Source organism: Musca domestica, unplaced genomic scaffold, assembly GCF_030504385.1.
Source record: "Musca domestica strain aabys unplaced genomic scaffold, Musca_domestica.polishedcontigs.V.1.1 24, whole genome shotgun sequence".
NCBI lineage: Eukaryota > Metazoa > Arthropoda > Insecta > Diptera > Muscidae > Musca > Musca domestica.
This window is the reverse complement of record NW_026712272.1, coordinates 132,978-160,728: the sequence shown is the minus strand read 5'-3', so window position 1 is coordinate 160,728 and position 27,751 is coordinate 132,978. Positions and strand designations below refer to the sequence as shown.

At 35.4% G+C, this 27,751-nt stretch overlaps 1 protein-coding gene across 6 annotated transcripts; it reads left to right on the top strand.

Annotated features, from left to right (window-relative positions):
- Positions 1 to 606: 606 nt before the first annotated feature.
- On the top strand, positions 607 to 27,374 carry LOC101900236 (transmembrane protein 135). 6 transcript variants are annotated; one of them, XM_059123343.1, is made up of 7 exons: positions 607 to 1,053; positions 1,117 to 1,250; positions 25,118 to 25,292; positions 25,361 to 26,164; positions 26,243 to 26,383; positions 26,509 to 26,675; positions 26,737 to 27,374. In XM_059123343.1, the coding sequence occupies exons 3-7, from the start codon at positions 25,149 to 25,151 to the stop codon at positions 26,867 to 26,869; spliced, it is 1,389 nt and encodes a 462-aa protein (XP_058979326.1). In that variant the 5' UTR covers positions 607 to 1,053; positions 1,117 to 1,250; positions 25,118 to 25,148; the 3' UTR covers positions 26,870 to 27,374. The 6 variants fall into 6 exon arrangements, with proteins under 6 accessions (XP_058979326.1, XP_058979324.1, XP_058979327.1 ...); XM_059123341.1 differs by having other exon boundaries at positions 1,114 to 1,250; XM_059123344.1 differs by having other exon boundaries at positions 607 to 1,059.
- Positions 27,375 to 27,751: the final 377 nt, after the last annotated feature.

Sequence of the window (27,751 nt, the reverse complement as noted above, 5' to 3'; positions counted from 1 at the left end):
CATTTACATTCTTGCAGTTCTGGAACAGGTCATAGGTGTCGAATCCAGCTAAAAAATTGTCAATTGGAGATGCAGGGATAATAGGTATTTGACGGTATATTTGTGCATGGAAACGGTGGAAACATTGGTATCTATCGGTAGTTCATAGCGACTTCTTTGATTTCGTCGCTAACTTATCGACAAATTTTGTTAATTACGAAATTATAAGGATTTTAATTTACCGACATTCGACATGAATTAGAGTATTCCACTACTGATTTATTTTTTTATATTTTAAATACCGCGGAATTTCCCACGAAATATATATAATATTATTATTATGGAAAAATATATATTATATTTATTTTTCATATTTCTTCCCCTAATTCTATGTATTTTTCATTTGTTTAATGACAACATGACTTTTTCCTTTATTACCACAATAAACAACACGATTTCACCTTTATGCCTCTGCATGTTATCGATAACAAACTGAAACAAAACGATAGCACACATCTAAACAACTCCCACTCATCGACGACCATGACATCATACTCACCATTACTCACCACACCACACAGACAAAACAGCTGTTCAACGATTGTCAAAATATGAATTTTTAACCATTCCATCTCCTCACATTCGTATTGGGAGTGTAAAATCAGATGATTCGTTTGAACAACAAAAGACAGACGACAACAATAAACACAACAAAGCTAAAATCAAAATACAAAAATAGAGCATTAAAATTATTACATTTTTTCCATTTGTGCAAGCAAAAACAAAGTGAAATAACAACTAGTTGTCGTCTTCTTCTCTTGTTGTTATTGCATTTAGTCAGTGAGAGATAATTGTGTTCAGTGCTTAACCCAACGGTGGGTCATTCCATAACGCGGAAGTGGGGTCATTCCATGTTACAAATCAATAAAATAACTCCAAAAGTTAAACAAATGACATCCATGGAAAGTTTCTAAAGTCTTCCAAATCGTTACGCTTCAGTGTCTGAACTTTCTTCCTAAAAAAATACGAGACAAAAAAAACAAACCGGCCATCGACAATTTAATAACAACAAATGTGTGTGTGCGTCGTCTGTGTGTAAAATAGTTTCGTATTAATAATTAATGAGTTTTCTAGTAGTTTTACCATTCTCCGTTGGTCAATGGTGATTTGCAGAAAATTGGAGGGGAGTTGACCGGAGCTTCAGCATTAAATTCGAATTCGACAACATCATCCGTCAGTGGTTGTAGACAACAACGTCTGAGTTTTATTTGGTAAGTAATTGCCGGTTGGTTTGTTATTATCACATAAGTGACGTATTTGTTTAAAATGCGAATAAAATGTATGGGGTGATTGTGGCACTTATTAGAATGGGTATTTTTTGTTTGAAGATCACATACCTTTATAGAGAAACAAGACTCATTTTTTGTTAGCAGTGCCGAATATTTAGCTTTGAAGACTATTTGAAAAGAAAACGCCCTTAATAAATAAATATTTTTTTTTGGAAAATTTCGATATATCATCTAAATGTGCACCCTTATCAGAATTACCTCTTATTGGCGCTCAAGCTAATTTACGGCCTTTGATAGGTATACAATAAGTTTTAATAAATAAGTTTAAGCTGTAAACTAAATAAAAAAATCATATTTAATATGATTATATTATGTATAAACTTGGTTTTGGGACCAGCAATTTGCAACACTTTGAGCCGCATCGACCTAGCTTTGTTTGTCCGTCTATTCCTATTAATTTGTAATTTCTCTGCGGGTCATAATCCTCACGAAATTTTGCAAGATGATGATAATCGATTTGAAATTGTAATCACGCTAGAGTCAAAACGAATTAAGGTAGGTAGCCAAAATTTTGCCCACATCAGTATTTTGTGTGCAGCATGTCAAGTTCGAAGATGGGCTATATCGGTCCACGATATCGAATGGCCCCCGTGTAACGGTACCCCCCGATATTCGGTATTTTGATGATTTTAGGCATATTTTTCAATATAATTGTCTGAAATTCTATACAAGGAGTTATTTGTGGAGGAAGAGAATGGTTTATATATGTTCACGATATCCCCCATATAACGGTACCTCTCTATATTTCACCGGAATTGGGTCAAATTTCGTGAGAGAATGGTTTGGGGTTCTTAGACCAAACTTTTTTAAGGCCTATTTGAATTGCCCACATATTTAATATTGGTATTTAAAATCCTTATCCGCAAAAATTTTTGTGTGAAAATTTCCAAATTTTTTACTCAAATTCGGAATAAAGTTCCCCTATGGCAACATCTCGGAACAAATTGAAATGTTTCTTAAAAATATTATTTTCCCAAGATAGAGTCTTTGTATATGACCTATCTTCAAGATTTTCACCAATGGACAGGCATGAAACTCGGCTACCCGATCAAATTGATTTTTTCTTGGAAATGTATATACTTTCCCAAATAGGGATCTTGGTATATGGGCGACTTTCACCTCACGGATTGGAAACATTTACCAATTGCCAGGCGCAAAACTCGGCTTCGCTATAAAATTAAAAAAAATCTGAGTAATGTGTACTTCTCCTCACGAATTTAAGACTTAAGACTCACAATGGACACGTGCAAAACTCAGTTATGCGAACCATTTTTTTTAATTCATAAATTTGACTAGCCTAAAATTCTGCTATGATATAGCCGATTGATATATCCGATATGATTTCGACTGGATTGTTAAATCTTTAGGGCATATTTCCGCCTTTGGTTCGGGGTTTTAAGGCGTTCCCCTTTAGACAGACATCCCGCTATATATTTGGAAATTACTCAACAACAACAAAAAAAAGTGTCTATACTTGTAACCAACATATCAGGGAATACCAATTTTCAATTCAACTTGAGAGGCGAACTTAAAAGAAACTTTAGCTTGGACTTATAGTAATAGAAGATCTATAGATGACTTGCAGAATGTCATCCATCAATAGAAAATTCATTGATCTATTGACAACATATATATTGAAAATAGATAGTGACTGCTAAATTTGTCCAGTCTCAGGAGACAAGAATAAAAAGGAAATAGGATGCTGGTAGATTACTCCAACGGATGAATCTCCAAGATCCATCCTTCAGATGAAAACATTAAATTTGTAAGAACTGGGCCAAATCACCTCAGACAGAGTTTTTCATACACAGTATTCCTTAACTTAACTCTTAAGAGTGATCTTCAGCGGAAAGGCATTTTCAGCCTGATAGGATGCAACCGTATTAACGAGATTATGAAGGTGTCAAGTCAAATGAAGCCCTGACCTATACCCATTAAACATATGTTTATAGTTGAATTTTAAAGTTTGGAAAGAAACAAAGCCCTTCAGAACCATTCTCCAGAATATAAGCCTACTTTGCTCACATTGACGTATAGTCCGATTTCATTTGAAGCTTATCAGAACACTTTCCAAAGAATTTGTCAATAATTGTATGTATGGGGCTCTTATTTGGTAAAGACTTTTTACCCCAGAACATTTTCGAAATTGTTTTGTTATAGCCTCTCCATAGAACATTTCCTTCCGATTTTAGGTATTTTTTGTAGCAATAAATTTTAACAGTTTCTGTGATTTGTTTCCCAAGAATTGAGAACTTCATTTACAAGACCATAAACTTAATATATTCCTCTTGACGTTCCTTGATGGTAGTACTGCGTCACTTTCTCGATTAAATAAAAAAACTAATGTATTAAATGTTCCATCTCTGTATCTATAAAACTTCGTGCGCCTTTATATTTACATTAATCTTCGTCTGCGGTATTTTTAAATACAGAATTTATGGTAATAAGCTTTTGCTGTTATTCCCCATACATATATTAAATAACCATATTATGTGGACATGTGGTTTGATAACCCATATTTAGATGGAGGTTTCAATATAGTTGTTTTTATTTTCATTTTAAACTTTCCTCAGATGTTCCAAAGCGGTTCTTATCAATAATTTAATGTACCCTACATTAAGTAATCATTGCATTCGAAACATTTGGAAAAATTTACATTAGAAATAATAACATTAATTCCTATTTGGAAGTTTTTACCTACATTTTTTTAATACGGCGGACATTTTTTTTTGGAGAATTTGTTGATATGTTAGAGTCGTACGTACATATGAATATTTCATGTTATTTAAGAACTTAAATCTGACTGTAAAACTTCGTTCAAATTTGAATGGGTTTTTTTTCTGTTTATTTCTCTTTTGAGTCGTGTTGAATAATCAGCAGGTTACAGTGAAAAGAAAAAGCCACAGTGACACTATCACACACTCGACACTATGTGTTGGGTTTCGAGATTGGTTAAAATGCTCATCAAACAACCCTACTGTCTTAAAAAATATTTAAATATGGGCTAAATTGTTGCACCTGCTCTTATTATACCCTCCACGATAGTATGGAGAGCATATAAAGTTTGTCATTCCGTTTGTAGCGCCTCGAAATATACATTTTAGACCCCACAAAGTATATATATTCTTGATCAGCATAAACTTCTATATCGATTTAGCCATGTCCGCCCTTCTATCCTTCTGTCCTTCTGTGGAAATCACTCTAGCTCCGGAACAAAATGAAGTAAGTTGATAAAAATTTACACAAATGTGTGTAAAACGGTCCACGTTTTCCTTTGGCCTTCATATAGTGGTACCTCCCTATAGTCGGCATTTTGATGATTTTAGCGACATAATCTAAGAGAATTGTTTAAATTTTCGTATTTGAAGTTCGCAATGGGTACTACAATCCATGATAGAACATTTTCTCTGCAGGTCCACGTCTTCTTCTCTACAGGTCCACGTCTTCGTATAGCTCCCATACCTCCAATATTCGGTATTTTGATTATTCTAGCCAAATTTGTCAATGGAATTGTCTAAAAATCCACACACTTTACCCCCTGGAAGATAATTGTCCACGATATCCTATATCCCCCGACATTCGGTATTTTGATGATTTTAGTGACATTGTTCACTGGAATTGTTTAAAATTTCATACTTGAAGGTCTTAATGGGTACTACCCACGGGTAGACCCACGTCTTTGTAAAGCCTCCATATAGCTGTACCTCTCAGTACAGTATACGTCGGAATTGTTTTAAATTTCTTATTTGACGTTCGGAATCGGTACAAGAGGCTATGGCGGAAATTACTTATGCAGGTCCACGTCTTCGTATAGCTTCCATACCAGAGGGCTGCAACGAGTATGCAAAAATTCAAGCATACTCGGTTTCTTACCTGATTTTTGTTGATGCAGTCGTTTAGTTTGATCTGAATGAAATGACCGTTTTCGCTTCGGATCGAATCGAACGCTCAGTTTGAATCACTTCACTCACAATCAATCATGAGCGTTCGAGACGGTTTGATGTGTTCAGCAACGTGAGTTGATCGAACACATGAATGTAAATGAGCAATCACAACCGTGATTGTCTTCTTTGAATCGAGTTCGCTCAGCGTCATTGTTTATTCAACCATTTAATCAAGTTAGGACAGTTTATTTTGACTTTTTTAATATTTGAAATGGAAGAATATTGTGATAGTGCGAACGAAATTGTTGCAAGTAGAAACTACACAGGTGTAGGTAAACGAAGAGGTCGAAGTTTGTGAAAAATCTTGACCAATATTGTAAAATAAAAAAAAATATTTAAACATTTTTAGTTTTCTAAATACCAATGATGTGTTTCTTTATTAAAAAATTTAATTTTTTTTTCAAATAAGTCACTGAAGTCTAACCCACCAAAAAACCAAATAAATTTAAATACCAAATAAGTTTAAATATAATTTGCACCAATTTTTTTATGGGGGCAGCTTTTAGTTATGAAATCCTTTGTAAAATTACAATCATGATTTCGCTCAGTTTCGAACATTTGTGTTTTAATCAAATCAAATCACTCACTTAACTGGGATGAATCAAACCGACAAGACTCCTCATAGATGATCGACCCGTTATGAACAATTCAACATAAGTTCGTAAACAAATAACTCATGTGAGCTGTTTGATTGCGATCACAAAACTTCGATCAATACATGTTTGATCACAACTTTTTCGTTTGGCTTGAGTAACTCGAATGAACATGTTGCATCTGACCGACTGATTGAGTTTGATTGTATTTCCAATGTGTGTGATCAAGCCTACTCGATCATACTCATTGCAGCCCTCTGTTCCATACAATGGTTTCATTTAAGCGGTGTTTTCCGGGGTATTTTTATACCCTACACCACAAGATGGTCAGTGTATTATGTCTTTGTGCATTTGTTTGTAACAGGCAAAAGGAAACGAGATAGACCCATAGTTCCTTTTGATGATCTGCATAGAATCACATTCTGAGTCGATTTATGCACGTCCGTCCGTCCGTCTGTCCATGTATGTTTGTAAACAAAGTACAGTTCGCATTTATTTCCCTATCCAGATGAAATTTTGCACAAATCATTTGTTTGGCCCAAGGACGAACCTATTTAAATTGGAGATAATTGGTCAAAATTTAGATAAAGCTCCCATATATATCTTCGTCCGATTTGCCTTTTATTGTGCACCAAACGTGTAATATCAGTCCGAATAGTATGGAATTTTGCACGTACGACCAAATTGGGCCTGAAAATAAGTATGCCAAATTTGATCGAAATCGGTTCAGATATAGCTATTGCTCCCAAATATATTGTTCATCCGATTTGTTATTGTTGTCCTCCGCAGCCGTAATATGCACTCTGTAACAACAATATTTGGGGAAATATATCAAATACAGCTCAGAAATACATTTGCTAAATTTTATCGAGATCGGTTCAGATTTGGATATATGGGAGCCAATATATAACTTCGTCCGATTTACCTGGGATTTTGCACCAAACGTCTAATGTTCGCCCAAATTGGATGAAATTTGGCACTTAGACCGAATTGAGTCTAAAAGCTAGTATGTCAAATTTGGTGAAGATCGGTTTAGATATAGCTATAGCTCCCATATATACTGTTCGTTCGACTTGTCATATTTGTTACCCACAGCCGTAATATGCACTCCGTAACAACGATATTCCGGAAAATATATCAAATACAGCTCAGAAATATCTTTGCCAAATTTTATCGAGATCGGTTCCGATTTGGATATAGCTTCCATATATATTTTTATCCGATTTCAAATTACAAATGCTTCGGCATATTTAGTCCTTTGAACTTTAAATTATAATTATAATCATAGCGTGTATGATTGAATTCTCCCATAAAAACTTTTAATTGTTATGCGGAGCTCTACTAAATTAGCAAAGTGGTGTAGGGTATCATAAAGTCGGCCCCGCCCGACTTTAAGACTTTCTTTACTGGTTTTGTTTTGAAATGTGTCATGGTCCTTCTAAATGGTGAAGGGTTATAAAAGATCGACCCGGCTTAACTTGGCTTCTTGTTTACTTGTTAGAATTTTTCTTCAAACACTTCGCCCTCCATAAAAGTGTTTCTCTCTTATCAACATAAATAAAAATTGATATGAAGGTTTTCGAATATTGAATAATCACACCTGATGTGAAGTGGATATGTTTGACGTTAGAAGTTAACTATAGAAACACAATATGTCGAATATGTTTCTTTTTCTAAACGAGGGACTAGAAATAAATTACAGAAGAATGAGTTGCTAAATTTTTGCAATAAGTTCAATTGTCCTGATTGACATGTAAATTGCGATGGAACAAAGTTGTATCTTTAGAATATAATTAAAACTATTCTTTTATTGTGATTCCTGTTTTATTAATCGACAGTAGCAATGCATAGGATAGGTAAATGCAGTTTAATTGGATTAATCATTTTCTTCATGAGTGCACATTCAATTGTAAGCTTTTCTTTATTATTTTACTAACGCTTAACAATAGCATCTAAAAATAGCAATGCATAAAAAAGTATTTCGAGAATACAAAGCGTTAGTTGGAGAAACGACAATACACACTTCTAATGTTGATTGACGTAAACAATATTAATAATGAGAATAGGAATAATGTCTTTGTAATTTCAATCACGTTATGAAATCAGCTACAGGAGGCCATATACGGCGAACTTATTCATTATTTGTTTATTATGGGAAAAATGTATGAGGATATACAAAATCAAAGCAACAATGTCAGAATCATTATTTGCACCCTCAGAAAAAATGGAGATCAAAAAGCTTCTTTAGTGATTTGATTTTTCCACTAAATTGTGAATACCTTTCATATAATGTGGAAGATTTGTAATGACCTTATAAGAAATTGGAATCTGGAGAGACTGTGCACTATGTAATAATGCAGACATACAGTGATTGTGTAGACAGGCCGACGATAATGAGAAATGATAGTTTGACAATACACTTATTGAATCTTATGCCGTGAAAGGTAGCCGGATTGTGACAATAATCACATACCTGTAAGGGTATGGTTCTATAGTATTTTTTAAAAATTACCAAGCATTTCAAGAAATTTGTTTCAAATATTACACAATTTTCATTACCCCACAGTCTTTTTATACCCTCCACCATACTATGGAGGGTATATTAACTTTGTCATTCCGTTTGTAACTCCTCGAAATACTCATGTCAGGCCCAACAAAGTATATATATTCTTCATCAGCGTAAAATTCTAAGTCGATCTAGCGATGTCCGTCTGTCTGTCTGTCCGTCTGTCTGTTGTAATCACGCTATCTTTCGAATGAATTGAGATAGATGGCTAAAATTCTGCACACATGTTTATTTTTCCAGTAGGCAGGTTAAGTTCGTAAATGGGCCATGTAGGTCCACGTTTTCATATAGCCCCCATATAACGGTACCTCCCGATATTCGGTATTTTAATGATTTTAGCGACATTATTCACGGGAATTGTTTCAAATTTGGTATTTGAAGTTCAAAATGGATACTACACCCTAAGACGGAAAATTGTCTGTGCAGGTCCACGTCTTCATATAGCCCCCATATAACGGTACCTCCCTATATTCGGTATTTTGATGATTTTAGCGACATTATTCACGGGAATTGTTTCAAATTTGGTATTTGAAGTTCAAAATGGATACTACATCCTAAGACGGAAAATTGTCTGTGCAGGTCCACGTCTTTGTATAGCCTCCATAAAACGGTACCTTCCGATATTCGGTATTTTGATGATTTTAGCGACATTATTCACCGGAATTGTTTCAAAATTGGTATTTGAAGTTCGTTATGGGAACTACAGTCTGTGACAAAAAATTGTCTGTGCGGGTCGAGGCCTTCGTATAGGCCCCATATCTCAGTACCTCCCTATATTCGGTATTTTGACGATTTTAGGTACAATACCCACCGAAATTGTTTGAGATGTGGTATTTGAAGTTCGTAATGGATGCTACAGCCTGTGACAGAAAATTGTCTATGCTGGTCCAGGTCTTCGCACAGCTCCAATTTAACGGCACCTCCTTATATACGATATTTTGATGATTTTAGCTACATTATTCACCGTTTATTTCAAGTTTCGAATTTGAATATGGTAATGGCTTATGACAAACAATGCCTATGTATGTCCACGTCGTATAGACCCCAATATAACGGCTATATTCGGTATTTTTAAAATTTTAACAGAATTTTTTAAGGATTTTATTTTTTAAAAAATTCCAAATTCGTTGCAAATGGTGGAGGGTATTAAAAGTTTGGCCCGGCCGAACTTACTGCTTTTTTAACTTGGTAAATTCTTCTCTGTGGTAGAAATTATTCTGTCTTTGAGGATTTATTGTTAATATGCTGGCCATTATTTTTTGAATAATTTCCCATAAATTGATCGGTTTGCACATACACTCTGTAATCTAGGTACAGGCGGTACTTCAGAGTTAGAAACAGGAAAAGGAAACTGACGAAAACTGTCAACAGAGGTAAATAGGTAGGAGAAGTTCTCTCGCCTCCTGCTTTGGCTATTGGTGATCAGTGAAATATTATTGGGTTTCGAGAATAAACATAGTCGGCTATGTCAAAGACGTAGTAGTACTGATAAGTAGTAGATATGCCTTCCAACTATTTCTGATCTGCTGAAAAATTCACTAATCCAGCTCTCAAGTTGGGCCCATGATAATGGTCTGGGATTAAACCCCACCAAGACCGAACTACTAGTTTAAGGAAACGCAAAGTGGATAAATTTTCGCTACCAGTACTAGATGGATTAACACTGGATCTTTGTTTGTGCCACATATCTCTTTGCGATCATGGACCAGGGAATAGACGGGAACAGCAACATCGACGACCAAAAATGTATTTTTGCCCTCTATTCCTGCAGGAACGCCATAGGGTAAACAGAGTGCGTGGGCCACAAGTCATATGTTATATGCCGTTGTTACATGCGATTAAATTCATATCGTTTATGCCCACATGCCGGTTCCTAATGGATAGTCCCGACTTTGACAGAAAATTGTCTGTGCAGGTCCAGGCCTTCGTATGGCCTCCATATATCGGCACCTGCTTATATTCGGTATTTTGATGATTTTCGCGACATTATTCACCGGAATTGTTTCAAAATTCGTATTGAAAGTTCCTAATGGGTAGTCCCAACTGTGACAGAAAATTGTCCAGGCCTTCGTATAGCCTTCATATATCGGCACCTCTCTATATTCGGTATTTTGATGATTTGAATTTGATATTTGAAGTTTGTAATGGATACTACAGCCTATGACAAAAAATTGTCTGTGCAGGTCCACGTCTTCGTATAGCCCTCATATAACGGTACCTCCCTAAATTCGGTATTTTGATAATTTTAGCTACACTATGCACCGATTTTTTCAAGTCTCGCATTTGAATATTGTAATGGCTTATGAAAAACCATGCCTATGTAGGTCCACGTCGTTTGACCCCAATATAACGGCTATATTCGGAATTTTTAAAATTTGAACAACATTTTTAAAGGATTTTATTTTTTGAAAATTCCCAAATTCGTTCTAAATGGTGGAGGGTATTCAAAGTTCGGCCCGGCCTTAAAGCTATTTAATTTGTTCAAAATTATTCTTTCATTTCCAAATGACGTCTGAGAATTTTGGAATTAATTACACCAATTGACTGTATTTCTTTCATTTTCTACAATTCCCTAGCTTCAAACACTAAATTCTAAATTAAAACTGTTTCAGATTGCAGACTACCTACCTTAAGTATTTCCTTATTCACCTTTCTTCTTCCTCAATACCATTATATAATATATATTTCATTTATTTCAATACTCATTAATTAATTGAAAGTGTTTTTTTTATTTTACTTTTGAGTTCAGTGACTTTTGCCAAGAAAACACAATTATTCTTAAAATGAAGTTCTGCATGCCTCCAAATTTCCATATTACCGAGTTTTTTTTTTTTTTTTTTGGTGCCAAGTTGAATGCCAATATTTGTTTGTTTTAATTAAACATTTCATTGCGCCATGCATTGCACTCAAACCTCTACTACATTTGCCAATAACAACAACTTGGTATTTTAAAATTATTCCAACAACGCCAGCTTATAAAATTTATTCGATTAGTTGACCTAGTCTTATCTATTGCGCCATGGCATGCAATGCTGTTACAACGAAACGCATCGATGCATATGCGCTTGGACATTATCGGCGAATTTAGAACAAAACCAACAAAAATATGGAAATATGAAATAGTGAAACTATTTTATGGAATATATAACATGCCTTAAGGGAGTAGAGCAACGTGTGCTACACAATCAATAAAATGAATGGGCAACGGTAGGCAATTGCAGTTGTCACTGATGGGGAGATGATATAAAATTTAGGAAATATTTCCTCAAATAGGCCACTAATGTGGATAGAGGATTTCTAGAGAGACTTTTAAGCGGTGTTCCATAGATCAAAGCCATTCAGGAGGTCTTCTATAGACAGAGGACCTCCGATGTAAGACCTTCAACAGGTTTTCTATGGATAGATGATCCTTAATGGGTCGAATACCTTCAATGGGTCTTCTCTGGATAGAATATCTTCAGTAGGTCTTCTTTGAATAGAAGACCTTCAATAAATCTTTTTTGAATAGAAGAATGGTGTTTTTTTTTTTGGATAGAAGACCTTCAATTACTGTTTTATATATAGAAGCCCTTCAATATATCTTTTATCGATAATAGTCCTCCAAAAGCTCTTCTATGGATAGAAGACCTCAAATAGAAGAAGACCCTCAGTAGGACTTCTATGGATGGAAGATCTTAAATAGGTCTTCTATGGATAGAAGACCCTAGAGACTACTCTATGGATTGGGAGCCTTCTATAGGACCCTTAATAGGACTTCTATGGACAGAGGCTCTTTAATAAGTTTTCTATGAATAAGTCATCAATAGATCTTCTATCGATAGAAGTCCTCCAATATGTGTTCTATGGATAGAAGACCTTCAATAGGGCTTCTATGAATAGATGTCCTCCAAAAGGTCTTCTATAGATAAAAGATCTCCAATGAATCTTCTATGTATAGAAGGTCCTTAATAGACCTTCGATGGATAAAACAATTTCAAAAGTCAACTATGGTTAGGAGACCTTCTATAGATCTTCTATGGATAGAAGGCCTTCAGTGGAAAACCATTACTCGAAAACGATCGAAAACGTTCACCGACTCTTCGACAGATAAAAGACCTTCAAAAGTCTTCTATGATTAGAAGACTTTCCGTAGGTCTTCTATAGTTAGAAGACCTTCAATAGGTCTTTTATAGATGGAAGATTCCAATATATCTGCTATGGATTGAAGACCCTGGGTATGTCTCCTATGGAAGGAATATCTCTGTGGATAGAGATCCTTCTACGGATAGAGGTCCTTCAATAGGTCTTCTACCAACGCAGGACCTTTTAAAGGTCCTATGGATAAAAAACCATCAATAGGACTTCGGTGAAGAGAAGACTTACAATATAGATAGGTCTCCTATGGAGAGGTCTTTTATGGATAAAGGATCTTGTAAAGGTCTGTTATGGCCTTCAATAGGTCCTATGGATAGAGGACCTGTAATAGCTATTCTATGGATAATAGGTCTTCTATGGATGCAGGACCTTTAACAGGTCTTCTGTGGATAGAAGGCCTTCAACATGACTTCTATGGATAGAGGACCTTCAATAATTCTTCTATGGATAAAGGGTCCTCAATATGTCTTCAATGCATAGAAGACCTTCAATATTTCTTTTATGGAATAAGACCTTCCATAGTTCTGTGGATATAAAGCTTTCAAATGGTCTCATATGCAGGGCCTTCAACAGATCTTCTATGAATAGAAGAACATCGATAGATGGTATTTTATAGAAAGAAGAACTTCAATAAGTCTGCTGTGAAAATTGGACATTTAATAAGTCTTCTATGCCTAATCAATCACCCTTTAATTTCAAATAATCATTTCTGTCATTTCATGTTATCGCTTGCGTGAGAAAATATTATTTCATAAGTTTCTGTCGAACATGTGCGCCACAATTGTACGTCTCTGTCGAAAATCAAGTGAAAATATACTTCCCCCATTATAGTAGCTTTAATTAAGTTCTCCACCAAGTGACGACGTCCGCCTCAATGCAATCGAATTTTAATCGCATTTTCTATCAACTTTTATTAAAAACTTTACCAGCAACATCATTAGCCGGGGTATTTGTGGTGGATTATAAACAGAAGCCAGAAGCCAATGACGACGGCCAGTAATTCTGTATTTGACCCGACGACGACTGGTGGCTATATGGAAGTGATTGCCTTATCTTATCCCCCGCTTTTGCTACTTCGTTACGTTGTTGTTTTTGTTTTTGTTTAGATTATTTATTTATGGAAAAGTTTACTTTGTTGCTGCAATAGTTTGGTGGTCGGATAGAACATTAACTCAGCGACCGGAGTAGATTTTTGGCCTTATGCGCTTTTCAATGTCCAACTCAACTTTTAGTTAATATTTTGAAGTAACTTTGTGTGTTTGACAAGCGTTGGAAGAATAATTTTTTGGGGGTTTCCTTGGAGTGTAATAAGTTTCCATACTATTTTTAAGGTAAAGAAAATTTTGGAAAAATGCCGTGTTGAAGTGCTTTAAATTTGTGGTGTACATATTTATAAAAAAAAAATATATTGAAAATGTGAATCTTATGTTTATCAACTTGGAAGCGTACGTAAAAACACATTTTTTGATATTTTTGAATGTATCAGTACTCAGAATACAGTGAAATGTTGATTTCATCTCAGCTGTGTATTTAAAAACAAATTTAAAAAATAATAATTTCAATTAGTCACAGAATTACAATTTAATGTCTCGACAATTTAATAAAATACGACAAGCAAAAAAACTTAACAACATTTGTAATTAAATGTGCATTGTTTAGCCTTAACCTCTTTAATGTGACTTTGTTGTGATTAAACGAAAAAAAAAAAACAAGTAAAAAAGCAGTAAGTTCGGCCGGACCGAACTTTGAATACCCTCCACCATTTGGAACGAATTAGAAATTTTTCAAAAAAAATAAAATCCATTAAAAATTCTTTTAAAATATTTAAAATATCTAATATAGGAATGTGCCGATATATGGGGGGATATACGATATTGTGGACCTATATAGACAATTCCGTTTCAGGGGTAAAGTGATCACAAAGTACTCCGTGTGTGGATTTTCAGGCAATACGATTGGAAAATGTGAATAAAATCATCAAAATACCGAATATCGCGGGGTATCGTTATATGGGAGCTATACGTTATAGTTAACCTATATAGAGAATTCTCTGTCGGGGGGTAAAGTGTATAAAGAAACCCTTGTGACCATTCCGTTGAAAAATATGGCTAAAAACATCAAAATACCGAATATCGGGGGGTACCGTTATATGAGGGCTATACGATATCGTATACCTATATAGATAATTCTCTGCCGAGGTATAAAGTACCCACAAGGAACTCCTTGCGTCGATTTTCAGACAATTCCGATGAAAAATGTGAGTAAAATCATAAAAATACCGAATATCGGGGGGTACCGTTATATGGGGGATATACGATATCGTGGACCTGTATAGACAATTCTCTCTCAGGGGGTAAAGTACTCACAAAGAACTACTTGTGTGGATTTTAAGACAATTCCATTGAAAAGGTGTGGCTAACATCATCAAAATACCGAATATAGGGGGTACAGTTATATGTGGGATATACGATATCGTGGACCTATATAGGCAATTCTTTTTGAGGGGGTAAAATGCCCACAAGGGACTGGCATTTCTGGAATTTCAGACAATTTCATTGAAAAATGTATATAAAATCATCAAAATACCAAATATCGGGGGTACCGTTATATGGGGGCTATACGATATCGTGGACCTATATAGATAATTTTCTGCCGAGGTATAAAGTACCCACAAGGAACTCCTTGCGTCGATTTTCAGACAATTCCGATGAAAAATGTGAGTAAAATCATAAAAATACCGAATATCGGGGGGTACCGTTATATGGGGGATATACGATATCGTGGACCTGTATAGACAATTCTCTCTCAGGGGGTAAAGTACTCACAAAGAACTACTTGTGTGGATTTTAAGACAATTCCATTCAAAAATGTGGCTAACATCATTAAAATACCGAATATCGGGGGGTACAGTTATATGGGGTATATACGATATCGTGGACCTATATAGATAATTCTCTGCCGAGGTATAAAGTATCCACAAGGAACTGCTTGTGTGGATTTTCAGACAATTCCGTTGAAAAATGTGGGTAAAATCATCAAAATACCGAACATCGTAGGGTACCGTTATATGGGGGCTATACGATATCGTGGACCTATATAGATAATTCTCTTTCAAGGGATAAAGTACTCATAAGGAACATCTTGTGTGGATTTTCAGATCATTCCATTAGAAAATGTGGCTAAAATCATCAAAATACCGAATATCGGGGGGTACCGTTATATGGGGGCTATACGATATCGTGCCGATATAGACCATCTACGAACTTGACCTGCCTGCAGACAAAAGAGAGATCTGTGCAAAAGTTTAGCTTCCTATCTTAATTTGTTTAGACTGTAGCGTGATTACAACAGACGGACAGACGGACGGACATGGCTAAATCGTCTTAGAATTTCACGCTGATCAAGAATATATATACTTTGTTGGGTCTAAAATGATTATTTCGATGAGTTACAAACGGAATGACGAACTTAATATACCCTCCATACTTTTTTGGTGGAGGGTATAAAAAAACAAGTTAAAAAGTATCAGTCGTTTTGGCCGACAGATGTACACCTTCAGGCAATGTTCGATTTTTGAAATATATTTTTACTTATGCTATGATTATGAAAATCTAGTTGGTTTCGAAGAAATGGGCCAATATTGTTTATTTCATATCGGACCTAAATAATAAATCTATATCTATAAAAGAGGAAAATGTGTGTTAAACACGATGTGTACGCCACATTTCAGTGATGGAATTTGTCTAATAAAGTCGTTTGCAACGTTATATGAAAATCGGTTCAGATTTGGATATAGCTCTTCGCTTATAGCTTATCGACCCATTTTGTTCACATGATGCACCAAACACGATATGTATGTTCGATTCCAATGATATTCTGCAGGAGTGACTAAATTTTGTACCAAAAAAAGCACACATTTTGTTTTGAAATCGGTTGAGGTTTGGATATAGCTTCCATATATATTTCGGCCGATTTCATGTATGTTATGCACCAAACACGATATGTATGTCCGATTCCAATTAGATTTGGAATTTTCGGCTGAATTTATTTACAATAATATATTTGACAAATTAATTAGAAATCGGTTAAGATTTGGATGTAGGTCTTATATACATTTCGACCGATTTCCCATATTTGATGCACCAAACACGGTATATACCTTCAATTTCAATGAAATATGGAAGGTGTGACGGAATTTGGTGTAAAAGTAAATTTTGTCAACTTATATTGAAATTGGCTCAGATTGGGATATGATTTTATTAAAAAGCATTGACCCACAATGCCATTGAAACTATATTGCTTACTTCCTTCACTTCATATGAGATAAGTGATAATTTTTAGAAAATGTTAAAATGTGCGTGAGGTACCTGATATTGTCGTCCGAAGTATTCCATTTTCATATTTCATCTAATACAGATAAAAATATTGGTATAGGCAAAATTACAAGAAAATCGAACATTTGTATCCAATTTCATGCGAATTCGTAAATTTCATATTCAACTCAGGTTTCTAATTGAGAGAAATATTTAGATGTAAAAAAGGTGCATATACAATTTTTGAAAATTGTGACCTCTGTGGGTGAGGTACCAGAAGGGGTCACAGATATATATCATCTTCACAATTGATCTTGTGTTAGCAACAAATTTTGTGTAATGAAACTTGAAGAGAGTTGGATGCTTATTTCGCTTGCTTTGATCGTTTTTTTGTTTTAAAATCTTGAACCCTATATAAGGGAGATACCAGAAGAAATGGTCCGATCTCTCCCATCTTTATAATAGATCTTGTCTTGATAGAAATATTGCGGTGAGCCGAGTTTGAATAGAATCGGATATTAATTTCACCATTGATTATTTGTGAAAGAGGTACCAGACGGAGGGGGACCGATATATGCCATCTTCACAGCGGATCTTGTGTTATCAGAAGTAATGGGATGTGTGAACTTTGAAGAGAACCAGATTTCGGATTTTTTAATTGTTTTAATTGTTTTGGGTATTCAAAACCTTGACCCTATTTGGGATAGGTACCAGAAGGAATGGTCCGATCTCTACCATCTTTAAAACAGATGTGCTGAAAGAAATATTGAGATGTGTCAAGTTCGAATGGAATTGGATGTTAATTTCGCGTTTTTTGAGCTTCATGGATATTCAAAATGTTGACCCTTTGTGGGTGAGTAACGTGATGGATTTGACCAATATATCCCATCTACACACCAGACCTTGGGTTAATAAAATTGTTGTGATGTGTGTAATTTGAAGACAATCGGCTTCTTTCATCACATGTCATTAGAATTATAATTATTCAAAATTTTGACCCTTTGTGGAGGAGGTACTTATTATCCATTTTCGCACCTGACGCAGCAGTGATGGAAATATTAGGATTTGCAAAGTTGAAGCAATATTGGGTCATTCTCTTTCTATGCAGTATTTTTTATACCCTCCACCATAGTATGGAGGGTATATTAAGTTTGTTATTCCGTTTGTAACACCTCGAAATTTACATTTTAGACCCCACAATGTATATATGTTCTTGATCAGCATAAAATTCTATGTCGATATAGAGATGTCCGTCTGTCCGTCCGTCTGTGGAAATTACTCTAGATCCCGAACGAAATAAAGTAGGTTGATATAGTTTTACTCAAATGTATATTATGTCTGCGGGCTTTTGGTATTGAAAATGACCCATGTAGGTCCACGTTTTGGTATAGCACCCATATAATGGTACCTCCCTATTTTCGGTATTTGGTAATTTAAGCGACATTTTTCACAGCAAATGTTTCTAATTTAGTATTTGAAGTTAGTAATGGATATTACAGCCTAAGAAAAATAATTGTCTTTGCAGGTCTACGTCTTCGTCTAGACCCCACATACCGGTACCTCCCGATATTCGGCTTTTTGATGATTTTAGCAACATTATTAACCGGAATTGTTTTAAATTTGGTATTTTAAGTTCGCAATGGATACTACATCCTATGACAGAAATGTGTCTGTGCAGGTCCACGTTTTGGTATAACCAGCTTGGTGACTCCCTATATTCCGTATTTTGATGATTTTAGCTACATTATTCACCGATTTTTTTTTAAGTTTTGCATTTGAATATTGTCATGGCTTATGACAAAGTTTGCCTATGCAGGTCCACGTCGTCACCCTAATATTATGTTTACATGCGTTATTTTTAAGATTGTAACAGAATTTGCAAAGGATTTTATTTTTTTGAAAATTGCCAAATTCTTTCCAAGTGGTGGAAGGTATTCAAAGGCCCGGTCGAACTTACAGCTCTTTTTTTTTTTGAAAATGTGGCCCATTTTGTTGGTGTTGGGCTACTATAAGGAAAGGACCGATATTGCCCATCTCCGAACTCGATTTAAGTTTGATAATAATATTACGATGTACCAAGTTTGGACCAAATCGGATACTCCCTTCGAGATTTATCGTGCAAACGTGAGGCACGTTTGGCCGTATCAAATGATATTTATCCTTTCTAGCCATATGGCTAAGGGTATAAAAATTGTAGTTATACCCTGCGAGGCATAAAACGTTGATTTGATAATTATTTGGTGCTTGGAAATGAATGAATGAAATGAGGAAGATTTGGTATCAATATGTTATTTAATTCAGATTATAACTATATTTTGTTTTGTTATTTTTGGTCCCGACATTGGTCGCCATTTTGTCTATGCCAACTTTTCGTTTTAATTTTTGGATGTATTAACTTTTGGGGGGATATATATTGATTAAAATATCGACTAAGTGCAAAACTTTTAATCCAAAATCGCTGTTTTATATGTCCCTACATTGGGCGCCATTTTAAGTATGTTGAAGAAACATGTACAAAATTACCATACATTTTATATTGAACTATTGGTAAAGTCTTATAGTGCACTTATACTCGCCTGTTTTCGCATTGGCCGCCATCTTCTCCATACAAATACCAATTCCTCGTGTTAGGTTAATTTAATAGATTTAGAATCAAAGCTAAAAAAATTATATCGTGAAAGGATATATGTTGATTCAGATATCGACTTTGGTGTAAAACTTTCAATCTATCTTAGTTATTCTATAGGCCCATACGTTGGGCGCTATTTGAGGTATGTGGAAGGAATTTTTTCACAGTTATCAAACGATTTTTATTTAACTTTTGTTATTTTACTGTAGTTCACTTAATAAAATAACATACATTTGGAACAAAATAAAAACCTTTATTTGGTGAAATGTCAATTTTAAATTCTTCTTCGTTGATTTATATGTTCTTACATTGGACGCCATTTAATATATCTCGAAGGATTCTTTTGAAAATAAACATAACTCTTGATATTATATTATAGTACCTTTCTCTGGCATGTTTATAACATTAGGCGTCATTTTGTCTACAGGGTTGCCCATATTCGACGGACCCATCTGGCAACGCCATAACTTTTGACAGAGATGTCACATCGCTTAATGACATACCGCGTTTGAAGCGTCAGTCCAAGCAGATTTTTACCATGAACCAATACACGCCAGCGCTCTGAAATTTACATTCAACAGAAGAAGTCAATTGTGAAAACTCAACGTGCTTTTAAAACATTAAAAAATGTGAGAAGTGCTCCTTCTAAGAACACCATTAAGCGTTTATACGAAAAATTTTCAACTGGTAAGGCTCTTTCTAATCCGAAGTGGCCATATAAAAGTCGACCAAGGCGATCGGCCGAGAATATCGCTGCCGTACGAGCCAGTGTTGAGAGGTCCCCAAGAACATCCCAAAAACGCCGTTCTCAGCAGTTGGGCATGGCTCGGTCCACTTTACAACGGATAATTTGCATTGATTTGCATTTGTTCCCGTACAAAATTCAATTGACGCAAAGAATGTTGCCTGCGGACAAGCCTCGTCGATTGGAATGGGCCCAAAAAAAAAAACATGGGTCCGTCGAATATGGGCAACCGTGTATACAAGTATCAAGTTAATTTTATACATTTGGAATCCAAGCGAGATACAAAAATTTATTGAAAGAGCTTTTGTTAACACAATTATCGACTAGAGTGTCAAAATTCTCACCTCCTTTCCATTGAATTATATGTCCTTACGTTGGGCGCCATATATTCATGTGTCGAAGAATTTTTTTCAGGATAACCATAAAATTTTATACTGCGCTTTATCTGGCACGTTTCTCACTTTGGGCGCCATTTAATCTATTCAAATGTCAACTTCTTGTGTTAAAGTATAAAAGCTGGAAACAGTTACTTTGTTACAAGACAGATATTTATCGATTCAATTATCGACTTAAGTGAACACCTTTCAATCCATCTTCGTTGGTTTATATGTCCCCACGTTGGGCGCCATTTAACGTATGTCGACAAAGTTTGTTGAAAATAATCACACAATTTTGCATTGAACTTTTGATATGATACCATAGTACACTTGTTCTGGCACGTACTCATTGAGTATGTTATTCTATTAAATAAAACTGTGCCCGGTTTTCAATGACCACCAACGAATTTATTTATTTTAAATTCCATAATTTTATCAGTTTTACTATGGTAATTGAAATCGCAGTGATGTCAATGTACGAACAAACTCCTAACTAAAATTAGAACTATTATTCGGAAATTGCATATCTTTGTTTGTAATCTAATCATAGAACAATTTTTTTTCTTATAATCAGTATTTTTAAACAAATCTACATATCATCATATACATATATATACATGTTCCCAAACAAAGTATAGCAAGATTTTCAAAGTGCATTAAAACTTGCCTAATTATCGCAATTTATTATTGCTTTTGTTGTGGCGGCTGACCATTGAACTGCTGGTGTGATTTGTGTTAATAATTTATTGCTGTGTAATTTTCAGAAAAACACAAATGTATGAAATTATTTTTCATATTAGCATATTTATGGGGTCAGCAGCGTAGTCAGGAAATGGATCAATGGATGGTTGAGACACAATCTGCCTCATCAACGTCCCCAACGCGGCTGAAGCTGGAATATTCACATGTCGCATTGAATACAGTTTCTCTTTATAGTGAAATGAACCAAATGTCTTAAATAATAGGATATATTCGATTTGTGACCCCTCGAAAAGTTACCCATCAACAATCCTCGGTTAGGTGTTTGAACTTGGGATATTTGGTCATACCACGCACTCAGCCACTGTTACGAACATTAATTGTATTTTTTTAACGACTTATACAAGGTTGCCCATATTCGACCTTTGGGCCCATTCCATCGACGAGGCTTGTTCGCAGGCAACATTCTTTGGGTCAATTAAATTTTGTACGGGAACAAATGCAAATCAATGCGAATAATCCGTTGTAAAGTGGACCAAGCCATGCCCAACTGCTGAAAACGGCGTTTTTGGTATGTTCTTGGGGACCTCTCAACACTGGCTCTTACGGCAGCGATATTCTCGGCCGATCGCCTTGGTCGACTTTTATATGGTCTCTTCGGATTAGAAAAAGCCTTACCAGTCGAAAATTTTTCGTATAAACGCTTAATGGTGTTCTTAGAAGGCGCACTTCTCACATTTTTTAATGTTTTAAAAGCACGTTGAGTTTTCACAATTGACTTCTTCTGTTGAATGTAAATTTCAACTATTTCAGAGCGCTCGTGTGTTGGTTCATGGTAAAAATCTGCTTGGACTGACGCTTCAAACGCGGTATGTCATTAAGCGATGTGACATCTCTGTCAAAAGTTATGGCGTTGCCAGATGGGTCCGTCGAATATGGGCAACCCTGTATGTGCGACAGCCAACTCTTCGTACTTCTATATTTTTTTTTTGGCATTTGTTTTATTGTCGCTGAGGTTCAACCCTTAGGTACAGAAATGCGACATTTTTGGATTGTGTAGGATGCAGAAGGTATGCAGTTGTCCTTACTAGTATTGTTGAAAGTAACACATGTGCTTATCATATTTTTATTTGTTATTCTTGATCAGCATGAAATTCTATGTCGATTTAGCGATGTCCGTCCGTCTACAGTCTATCCGTCTGTGGAAATCACTCTAGCTTCCGAACGAAATGAAGTAGGTTGATAAAATTTTACTGTATTATGTCTGCAGGACTTTTGGTATTAAAAATGGGTGATGTAGGTTCACGTTTTGGTATAACCCCTATATAATGGTAACTCTCTTTTTTCGGTATTTTGGTGATTTAAGCGACATTTTTCAACGGAATTGTTTCAAATTTGGTATTTGAAGTTCGTAACGGATGCTACAGCCTATGAAAAAAAATTGTCTGTGCAAGTCCACGTCTTCATATAGCACCCATATAACGGTACCTCCCGATATTCCGTACTTTGATGATTTTAGCGACATTATTCACCGGAAATGTTTCAAATTTGGTATTTGAAGTTCATTCGTCTACGTCTTCGTATAGCCCCAATATAACGGTACCTCCCTTTTTTCGGTATTTTGATGATTTTAGCTACATTATTCCCCGAATTTTTTATTCAAGTTTCGCATTTGAATATTGTAATGGTTTATGACAAAAGTTGCCTATGCAGGTTCACGTCGTCGTATAGACCCTAATATAACGGCTACAATCGGTATTTTTAAGAATTTTAAACGGATTTTATTTTTTTGAAAATTGCCAAAATCGCTCCAGATGGTGGAGGGAATTCAAAAGATCGGCTAGGTCGAACTTAGAGCTTTTAGTAAAAACGTTTAGATTCTTGCAGTTTTGAAATTTGGAGTTTAGTATTGTTAGGATATAATTTTTTTAAACATCCTCAAAAAATATTAAATGGTGGCCCAGTATTTGTAATAAACCCCCATTTAACACTTGAACCCAGTCTTGTCCTGGGTAAAATTTTCGAATAAAACGACTAGCATTTTTGAACATACAACACTGTGTGCTGGACTAAGTGTTTGATTGGACTGAGATATTTGACACACCTCGAAAAATTTATCCTAGTCGCACCATGTCTTTCTATCTGGCTGATCTGAGTCGATCTAGCTATGTGTACCCGTCCGGCTGTTCTTCTGTCCATGTCCATAATTTCAGTTATCACTCTACAGGTCGCGTCCTCAGGAAGTTTTGCCTGAAGTTAGGGTTAGGATCAGAATAGAAACCTATTGCTTTCGGAGATGATCGCAAAACATTTAGGTATAAATGGACAAAACATTAAAAGTTTCCTGATTTTTCCGCAGTCCTGAAGGTCACAATTATAGACCAATCGACATGTAATTTTGCGTGCGGTTAGAGTTTGAAAAAGGACAGAAGCGTGTCATTTTGGATAATAATCAGATAATATTAAGAGGATAAGATCGATTCTTAACTTTTGTAATTTTTGGAGATCGTAAGATTTATTTCTAAAGATATTGTGATTACAACAGACAGACAGACAGACGGACATCGCTAAATCGGCTTAGAATTTTACGCTGATCCAGAATATAAACTTTGTAGAGTCTGCCATGAGTATTTTGAGAAGTTACAAACAGAAAATTAAAGTTAATATAACCTCCATAGAATGGTGGAGGATATAGAAACATACAAAGCGAAGAAGAAAGTCGGATGAAACTTCCAATTTCGGACGCGTACTTCTTTCCGATGGTTGATGTGTTCTCAAACCGAAAAGTCGGATGAAAGTCAGAATTTTAGACGACTTTCAAATCGAATTCAGGCCAAACTTACACGGATATTCATGGAAAATTTGGTTTGCTTGGTTCATACAAATAAAAAGTAAAGGTGAGATGACCTCCTCTGGCGACTTTCTCCAATACTGGAGTTGATTTGCTGTCTATCTTGTCACTTCAGTCAATTACGATAGGTGGTACTCCTGAATGTTATAGGGTTTTTTGCATGGATTCAAATTTCGAGTAATTGAAGACAAACTTTTGAATAATTATAACTCTTATAAAACAAGAAATAAGCATCCGACTCTCTTCAAATTTCAGGCATTCCACTATTTTTATTACCGCAAGATCTGTTGTAAAGAAGTAAAAATATATCGGTCCACTCTTTCTGGTACCACCCCCTCAAAGGGGTCAACATTTTGAATAACTATGAAGCTCATAAAAAGCACATACCAATATTTTTATTAAGACATAATCACGATGTGAAGATGGAATATGTCAGACTACTTTTGGTACCTCCCCCACAACGGGTCAAAATTTTGAATAATTATATATCTCATAAAATTCAAAATAACATCCGATTCTCTTAAAATTCTTCAAATCGTAATATTTTTATCAACACAAGATAGAATATATCGGGCCACTCCTTCCTGTACCTCCCCACAAAGGATCAACATTTTGAATAACCATTAAGGTCATACAATTCGAAATAAGCATCCGATGCATTCTAAACTTCACACATTTTAATATTTCTACTAAGGCGAAATATCCTTATCGAAATATCACTCCTTCTGCTACCTCCCCCATAAAGGGTCAACATTTTGAATAACGAAAACGCTCATAACTGCGAAGTAAGCATCCGTTTCCTTTCAAAATTCACACATACCAATATTTCTATTTCCATATCATCTGGTGTGAATATAATAGATATTGATCCACCCGCCCAAAACCCAAATATCCTTATTTTTAATTTAATTTTTTTATCCTCCCCTTTTTATTTTCAGTTAAAATCCCAACCATACACAGAGCTTCAACATGACAGTTCAAAGTAAAATGGTGTCACTTTGTACCTGCAAAGATTTTCAACATTGCTGGACGGATAAATGTGTCAATGCGACGGCTGGTATTATATTGGCCGCCACACCCTATTGCCTTAGAGTTTATACCATGGTTTATGCGGTAAGCAAAACGAAAACGCCTTCCTCAATTTTCCCTTTTTACTAATAATCGAAGTATTATTCTTCCAGCTTTCTCTCGTTATGCGTGGTAAAATTCCCACTTTGGATGATTTGAAGAAAACAGTCCGGGGCATTTTACAGTCCACAGCCTTTTTGGTGACAAATGCCTATGGCTTTATTATGTACAATTGTCTGATGCGTCATCTTATGGGTTATTATACAACGGCGAGTGTGGCATTTTTGCCTTGTTTCTTGGCCAGTTTAATGGCCATTGTTGTGGAGAGGGAGCCGAGAAGGCCAATGTTGGCATTGTATGTGGCAAATGTGGGCACTGAGACCCTGTGGAATATGGCTGAGGCCCGTGGTTGGGTGAAATCCATACCAAATGGCCAGGTTCTCTTGTTTGGAGCCAGTATTTCGGCATTACTGTATTTGTATAAATTGGGTCTACACAAAACCACCTGCAAAGATTCGCTATTTGGTCTACTGAAAATATTTGTGGGTAAAGCCGAGGAAGGTCCAGCAACCAAAGAGAGTATAGAGGGTAATCCTGCTGCTCCCACAACGCAGCAAAGATCCCGTCCTCCAATAAATTTTGCCACCATCAATGGTTGGGTGCAAGCCTATTCGAGGTTTATTGAAAAACTGAAAGGTAAACATGAAACCTGTAATCACAAAGAAAGCTGTGTTCACTATTCCATTATGGGTGGCCTCAAACCATTGGTGGGTGGTATCGGTGTCCAGGTTGCCTTGAAACTTTTGTTGAATATCAAAAAGGTGGCCCAAAATAAATTGGACTGGCGAAAAACGGTGTTCACCAAGAAGACATTGAATTTGGGTCTGTTTTTGGGTGCTTTCTCATTCCTATTTAAGGTAAGGCCGGTGGAGGAGAGAGGATGTTCTAAAATCGTTTGGAAATTTATTTGAATTATTTTTGTGTTAATTTTCCAGTCTGTTTCTTGTGGCCTTAGACATGGTTTTAATCGTGACGATCCCAGATTTGCCTTACCAGCTGGTCTAATTGCCAGTACAAGCTTCCTTTACTATCCCGACAAAACAGTAGCTTTATACGTTATGTGGAAAACACTACAGGTAAGGTGGAACGCCTTTTCATATTATTTCACATGAAAATAAATATTTTGCGCCCATGACAAAATCCATATAGAATTCTATCTATAACCCACTTTCGGGTTTTAACCCATATTATTTCCTCACAGATTGTCTACAATTTGGGTATTGAAAAGAAGAAGGTACCCAAGGTCCCCGGTTTTACGATAATGTTATATGCCTTCTGCACAGCGGTACTTTTCCATGCTGGCATCTTGGAACCCAAAACATTGAGACCTAGCTACTACAAATTCCTGCAAGATATTTCCGGTGGAAGGTAAGCAAAGATTCTCCCCTCAAAATATATGAATATGTAATGATATTTTCCTTCCCTCCAGATTTAATCACTTCAACATGAAACCTCTGGATGTCTTTGGCTTGGATACCGCCCGACAAACGGAAGAAGTTTTGATTAGTCTAAAACTAACCGATAGATCCAAATTGCCCATGTTTGCCTTGGCCGATTGGTAGTAGAGAAATCAAGAATTTACTTCTTATGAACTAGTTGTTTTTTTTTTTTGTATCTAATGTAAATATATAGGAATTGTGTAACGGGTGTTTGTACAAAAATTGTAATTGTGATGTGAACGAGTGATGTGAGAATACCAAAGGATATATAGCCTTTGATATCTTTTGTGTTTATCTAACTACCTAAATGTATAATAGTATAGTTTATTATTTTTTTAATTTTTGTATTTTGTGGCGCTAATGAGAAGCAATGAATCGTTAATTTCTTCTTTTGCAAGAAATTTTAAAATGATTTCCATCCTATTATTCTTTCATTCTAATATAATGAATTTAAATATTTTAAATAGTTAATATTGTTTTAATAAGGAAATAAATATATAATGTTTAATTGTCACGAGAGTGCTATTTGAATTTTGAACTGTTAACAGGTTATAACATTATTTATAAATATAAATATATATTTTTGTACTTCCAGAAAATAATAAAAGGAAAATGAAAGAAGATGTGATTTTTAATGAAACGCCTTTTTGAAGATAACATTGAGTTTGCTTGAAAACAATCAATTTTTGATCTCAATAAATATTATCAAGAAATCGTCGCTAAAGGCTTGGAAGAAAAATATTGAATGAATGATGTACTTCCGCTATTTAAGGCGGAGAACTGAAAAGAGATGAAAATAATACGTTAAATAGATTAGATCTCATATTCGCTTCTTATCTCCTCTACAGGAAAATTGGGTTAAAAGAAACTTCACTCCTTTATACATAGAAATATTGTTAAAGAGAGGACATAATCAACTATAAACAAATTAGTTCATGCCCAATGCATATTTACAACCCGAAAAAAAACCTTAGAGTATATGGTAGCAAATCCAAAACCATTCAA